At 39.2% G+C, this 6,698-nt stretch overlaps 1 protein-coding gene across 3 annotated transcripts in view; it reads left to right on the top strand.

Annotated features, from left to right (window-relative positions):
• The first annotated feature begins 962 nt into the window (after positions 1-962).
• Positions 963-6,698, top strand: part of LOC117419895 (tyrosine-protein phosphatase non-receptor type 12-like) — a 39,528-nt gene continuing 33,792 nt past the window's right edge. The window contains exon 1 of one of the 3 annotated variants that reach the window (XM_034033252.3): positions 963-1,354. In XM_034033252.3, coding sequence (XP_033889143.3) covers positions 1,256-1,354 — 99 coding nt within the window. In that variant the 5' untranslated portion in view covers positions 963-1,255. The remainder of the gene's footprint in view (positions 1,355-6,698) is intronic. The other 2 variants (XM_058986126.1, XM_034033251.3) reach the window with 2 other exon arrangements.

The following is a 6,698-nucleotide window of genomic DNA, read 5'->3' as shown; positions in this document are numbered from 1 at the left end:
AGTTGAAACTAATTACTTAACTAATGGTGTCTTTAAAGGCAGGCTTGCTGAAACAAATTATTCCAGAAATAGACTGCTGAAACATAGATAGATAGATAGATATAGATAGATAGATAGATAGATAGATGGATAGTAATTCAACCATATGTGATGTTTTCTTCACACGTAGATCAGTGTAATGTAAAGCATCGAGAGATGATAACAAAAGGATCAACGTTATAAACATTACGATTAAATACCAATAAAAAATATAAAATATATGTTTTTGTTTTTATACTGTTCACTGACTCACCAAACAAAATCGCCGCGTGACTCGTTTATGATTACGGGGGTGGGGGCGCGAAATTTGGCATGATATTACAAGGCAATTGTATCAGTCTCCATTTCTGCTGCGGTTTCACGACTACGTATGATTTTTACGATTCTTTGATGCTTCCGGTCCTTTTTAGTTCTTAGTACTCTGGAACTATGCAAGCTGTGATATGTTTCATTTTTTCTCATCCAAATGTACAGTTTAAACTCAGGTTTAAGGAAGACAAATCTACTCAGTTGGCCTTACCAATATAGATACAATCATCAGAAGGAAGGGGTGGATTTTTATTATTGCCGTGTTGAATAAGTTTTATTATTTTTATTTACCGCCGACTATGCTAGAATGATACATCATTATTGGGCAAACTGTACTCAACAAAGCATCCTGTCCCATTTCTCGTTTTTCACAAACTCTGACAGCTGTAACACCCAATTAACTCGCAAAGCCACTCTGTCAGATGGGCACAGTTGACAATGCAAACAACGCATAGATTCCCAGAAACGCCGGTCGAATGTCTGACGCCTTTACTATTAATTAGATGCTGAGAAAAGGGCTTGAAAATGGGCTCGTCTGCTTAATTGACGGGAACTTAACCCAATCAGTTTAAGTATCTTTTGACTACGACCCAATCAAAGCTGATATTCCCAGAAAGGGGGCTGGTTGCTTCAGAGCGACTTTTGGGGCGGTCCAGCTAGTTACTGTGAGTTGGTTTAGTTGAGAATATTGAGGCATGAAGCAGAGTCTGGGGAGTGTTTTCTGTCTTTTTTTTTATTTACAAAAAATTTAACTAAATTGGATTGATTTTGGCATCTAAGCAACAAGTAGCTAAATATGGGACGATGAGGATGTTAAAGTGAAACTGTGGTTTTATTTTTTATATATAGTTTTACTTTTTTTTTTTTTTTTCTTGTGAAAGCCACTGCGTTGCATCTCGTCTCAAGGATGGATCAGGTGGAGATCCTGAAAAGGTTCATTCGGGGAGTCCAGGCCATGACTACCGGGGACCAAAAAGGAGAGGATAACTTCGGCAGCGACTTCATGGTGAGAAGGAGGTGGTGGGGGGATCTTTTGGGGCTGGAATTACAAATATAAAAAGCTTGCCATTGGATTCATATACTGCAGCGGTGACAGCGGTTTAAGATCGCTACGGTAGTTCGTGTACGAGGTTGTGTCTGTCTGTGTGTGTTTCGGGAGGCGGTGGGTTTTAAGGGGATGTCAGTTCATGTTCTCCCTCTGACTCCCACCTCTGCTCGGTTCCAGGCTTTTATGCGGCCTAAACTTGCTCCCACATTTCCATCCGAAATGCAGTTTCTTAAGGTTTACAGCATCTTCAGCGGTGATCTGTAAACACTTTTTTTTTCTTTTTTCCCCCTAATTTCTGCTTGTACTTTAAAATGTGAAACGGCCTTTGGTGTACTTGCATTCTTTCAAATCACACCCAGGTGCTGTATTTGTATGTGAAATATCAGACAATCGTGCTTTGGAAGGGAGGGGGTTCATAATATCTCGGATTTTACAGTCCCATCACAATTTTAACATTGAATATGTTTTTTTTTGTTTTTTTTTAAATTCTCAATTCAAGAAGGTTTGCCTATCACTTATACATGTGAGTTTGTGTTTAGTTTAGCTGTAGCTTTTATATCTGTTGCGCGTAATTGCGATCACCGGTGTAATAACTAGATGTCTCGTTTTGATTTTTTACATTTTGATAAATCAGTACTATAGTATGTGTATGTATGTATGTATGTATGTGTGTGTGTGTGTGTGTATTAGTGTGTGTGTTAAGGGCTGTTGTCAGAAACGTTCCTGCAGTAAATTGTTTTAATCAGTTAAAAAAACAAAACCAAAAAAAAACAAACCAACCTTTCATTTGTTTGTTTCATTTTTGTACACTGCAGTTACACATTATATACTTATATATTAGGGGGTAGTAACATGGTGTGTTGTAACAGAGCATTGTCAATGTAAAAGTTTATGCACGTCTTCAGGGAAGGCAAATAATGAGTGATGTTAATGTCATCAGGGATTGTGTTAAAAAATGTTGGGAGTTTGCGGATATTGCGCAAGGAACAGGGGCGTTGGATCCACCGTGTGAGTACGGTAGACGAAAGGAAGTGGGGTTTGGGAAGTGAGGCAATTGTTAGACTTGCCCTGAAATGTATTATACTTAGCAAAACAAATCACTTATTTAAAAGTGGTGAGCTATTTATAGCTGGACTGGTTTTCTGACGTGATAACTTACCATTTTCTGAAACGCCGTTTTTCTTAGGTTTTAGAATAAATGGGATTGATCAAAACCAGTTTGTTATATAGTAGGCTGTCCACGCGAAAAGGTCAATTAACTGCTATTGTGTATTTAGTGTACATGGTTTTGTTACTGTTCCAGATATTATATTATATGTGTGTCACACTAAAATAGATTGCCTGGTGCTATAATTATGCACTTTCACAGGATAATCTGGATTTACTCTATCAAACACTGAAAACCATTCAACCAGCCGCTATTGCTTTTACTAAAATGTAGCTGTGTAATCAGAGGGGAAACCTGCTCAATCGAAGTCACGCATGCGTAGAGATGGATGAAATTAACCTTTGAGCTTCTAAACAAAAATGAAATATTTATGCATCGTGGTTTAGATATAATATACAATTACCCTTAGAAGTACTCTCAGGGGTACACGTACCCCCGGTTGAAAAGCCTTGCATTAATGTTTAAAGGGCTCTTCAGAATTTGTGCTGTCCCTTATTTTGCAATTTGTTGTGAGTTTATGCCTATTCCTCTAGTTGCAGCCAGGATTAATCTAATGTAGGTAGGACGAGTAAAAAGCAGGTCAAAGCAGAAGACAAATGTGTCCTGCTTTCTCTTGAGAAAGTACTTACATTTGCACGCTTCAATGATGATCAGACAGCAGGGTTTGACTTTATAGTGTGCTTGAAATTTGTCATAATTACATACATGCCAATACAGTATGTCACACACCAGTGAATTACTTGAGTGCTTGGAACGTATGTGCAACCTCCCAGATGGAATTCGTAAATTGCCACACTAATCCAGAGTTTTCATTTATTCTTGTTAACCCAGATATTTGCAAAAGCTTGTATCTTGCAGTGTGCGAAAGTCAGATTCCATGCACATTTGTAGATTATTTATTGTTTGTCTGTCTTACACGTCCATTTTGAGAATCTCACCTTTTTGTGGTGAAATGTACATATTTCTCATTAGAGCTAATCTAGTCTAGTTCATTGTGATCTGTGAAGGGAAGCTCATATCGGTTTGTTTTTTACATGAACAACAATAAACACATCTTCAAGCTGCTTAAATCTGCATACATAATACATGGTTGGTCCCAGACCAGTGTTGATTTTTCATCTGACTTCTGGGATTAAACAGTTTTTCCTTAGTGTTGCGGATCAGATATCCGTAGAGGAGGTAGAGCCAGTCTTCTAGTGCAGGAGGAGCGGAGAGGTCGAGTGGGGGTGTAGGGAGAGATGAGGGTCTGGAGGTAGCTGGGTGCAGTCTGGTCAAGGCATCTGTAGGCTAGTACAAGAGTCATGAACTGGATGCGAGCGGTGATCGGGAGCCAGTGGAGCGAGCGGAGCAGTGGAGTTGCGTGGGAGAAGCGAGGCAGAGAGAACACCAGGCGAGCAGCGGAGTTCTGGAAGAGCTGGAGTGGACGGGTGGCGGATGCAGGGAGGCCAGCCAGGAGGGAGTTGCAGTAGTCTAGGTGGGAGAGTACCAGGGCCTGGATCAGGAGCTGGGTGGCGTAGTTGGTGAGGAAGGGTCAGATTCTTCGTATGTTGCTCAGGAAGAATTGGCAATTGCGTGCCAGAGTGGAGATGTGCTGGGAATACGAGATAATTGTGTGTTTTGTACTACTTTGTAGTGAAGGTAAATGCCCAGCCTAGAATTGTTTAACCTTTTATTGTGGCACTTGTGCTGTTTGTTTGTTCCATTGATTTTGCTTCCTTTTTATACATGTGACCACTCCCCAATTAGCATCAATTACCTAACTGGGGAATGGCCACACCTGTGATTGCTGGCAGGGACAGATTTAACTCCAATCCTTGCCAACCTTACATTCCCACACCCACACACTATTTACAGCAGCAGGGCTTCTGCCCTGCTGCAGTGTGATTCTTTTATTTTACGTTTCTGTAAATTCCTCTCCACAAAAGGCAATACTGTGAGAAATAGAAGTGGATAAATCAATAACATAATGCACCATGTAACTGTGGCAAATACTATTTCAACAGCAATGCAAAGTTGATCACATCAGAGGAGGGTAAGTGGATGTGATGGATCTCATTGATCATCTGTATTCATATTAGTCCACGTATCAATATCGACTAAACCCCCAAAACTAAAAGGCAATAAATAAGCTCTGTGCTCTCGATTTGCCTGCAGGGTTGCTGCACCAGGTTTAGTCCTTGCTGATCAGTCCTAAAAGTGGTTGCACTTTGGAATCCAAACCATTAATTAGAATCCATTCCACTTTATCATGTCGTCTTACTAAAATGCATTACAGATATTGAGACTGAGGGGAGGGGAAGATTAGTGAAAGTCACTAATAAAGAAATAAATACAATGCTTGATCCTTATTGGCTTTAAATAGTGGTTGTATGTAGATATTTAGTATACTGTGTGGTTCATACTTTCTTTTTTCTTTATAATCATTGAATACAGAGCTCTTCATAATAAGTACGATATATATATATATATATAATTATACAGCAAGATCTGATTTATAGTCAGTGATACTTGCATTGTCTGTCTAAAAAAACAAATGAGAAAAATATCTTGGTGTATCATGTACCATGTTAAGTCAAATTCTTTTTTCTGTGCTACATTCTTAGTAAAATATCTAAAGTCTGACAATGTAACTTTTGGCTTTCCAATATAGTTTTTACTTTTTATAGCAAATGGGTCACAACTGTATACAAGGGAAATGATCCCTGGGCTCTGCAAGGCTAAAAGTATACTCAGCTTTTACCTGCTGACATGCAAAGAGAGATTTAATCCATTAAGTAGCAAATGCCGGTATTCCTGTGACAGAATAGTTACTATTTTTAAGAAGTGTTCTCGGTCGCAGATGTTGGCAGAAGTCAGGATTCCCACCTCCAGAGGAGCCAAATTAATGTGATTATGGGATGGATCACCGCATCACAATCCCACATCCTGCTTTGTTTCAGAACTATGAAGTTGCTGTGCTCTGAAAGGAACCCTCATTTCCTGCAGTACTGTGCCACTTACTAGCAACCATGGTAAATGAGAACAAATGCTGGCAACTGCTAATTAGAGGCACAATTCAATGGCTGCACTTTAGTGACTTCAGGACTTCATGGCTGGTGTTTTAAAATATAGTTAAATAGAAAATACATTTGGAATTGCCAAAACAAGTCTTTCAGGTATTCTTAAAAAAAGAAAAAAAATTCTTGCACGCTAATGGAAACATGTAAAAGTGTAAAATGCACAAATTGCTATGTAGTATAAGTTTAGGGTGTAAACTTAAAATATTACTTTTAGAAGAAAACTTAAGTACTTTTAATCACAATTTTCCGGTAAAATGCTTTGGCTTTTTTTCCCTGGGTAAGAATATGATCTGGGTGTTTCCTCATGTACTGTAGCGTGTCCCAACAGGCCTGGGGTCGAGGGGCTGCCTAGGCCTCTAAGCCAAGGATGCAACACCTTCAAAAAAATGAAGGCTTAGCCATTTTAGGGCATGCGTCTCAGTGAATACCATTCTGCACGAGAAAACATTGAAACACATACAAAAAAAATGGTAAAACAAATTACTTCAAAATCTTTCGCATACTGTACATTCTATTTCACAAACTTGTCTACTGTACCACACTTTTTTGTGGTATAGTACAGACACCCTTAATATGTTCTGTATTTTGCACTGCGCCCTACGTAAGCTTAAGAGCAATGCAAATTACTCAACACGCATGAATAATGATCTGCAATCATGATAATGAGGGTCGCAATGAGCACTGCCTGTGCATTGGGCTATTTAGCGGCTGGACTTACAGCCCAGAGGTGAGGTGATTTAGGAGTGCAGAGAGTTGTAGACGCTGTATGAGATTTGTGGAGCACGAAAATCAAAAGATTTTGGCCGCAATATTGGTGTTTTGCATCCGCAAATTACATTGCACAAATCCTTACATGAGCCCTACTTTGGTGAACCTCTCCAAATGCTGCATGCTTCATTGTATGGTTTGTTTCTTTTGAATACAAAAAAAACAAAAAGAAATATCAAAAGCCAGGCATATTTTAGGAACAAGTAATGTGGAAAATGATCCTGACCAATAAACACAAGTGGGAGGGGGACAGGATGATGGCCTTTCTTTGCAAGTCTGTGGGAAAACCTAAATTCATCAACAGCAT

This window comes from Acipenser ruthenus, chromosome 14 (assembly GCF_902713425.1).
Source record: "Acipenser ruthenus chromosome 14, fAciRut3.2 maternal haplotype, whole genome shotgun sequence".
NCBI classification, from domain to species: domain Eukaryota; kingdom Metazoa; phylum Chordata; class Actinopteri; order Acipenseriformes; family Acipenseridae; genus Acipenser; species Acipenser ruthenus.
This window is presented reverse-complemented; position numbering and strand designations above follow the sequence as displayed.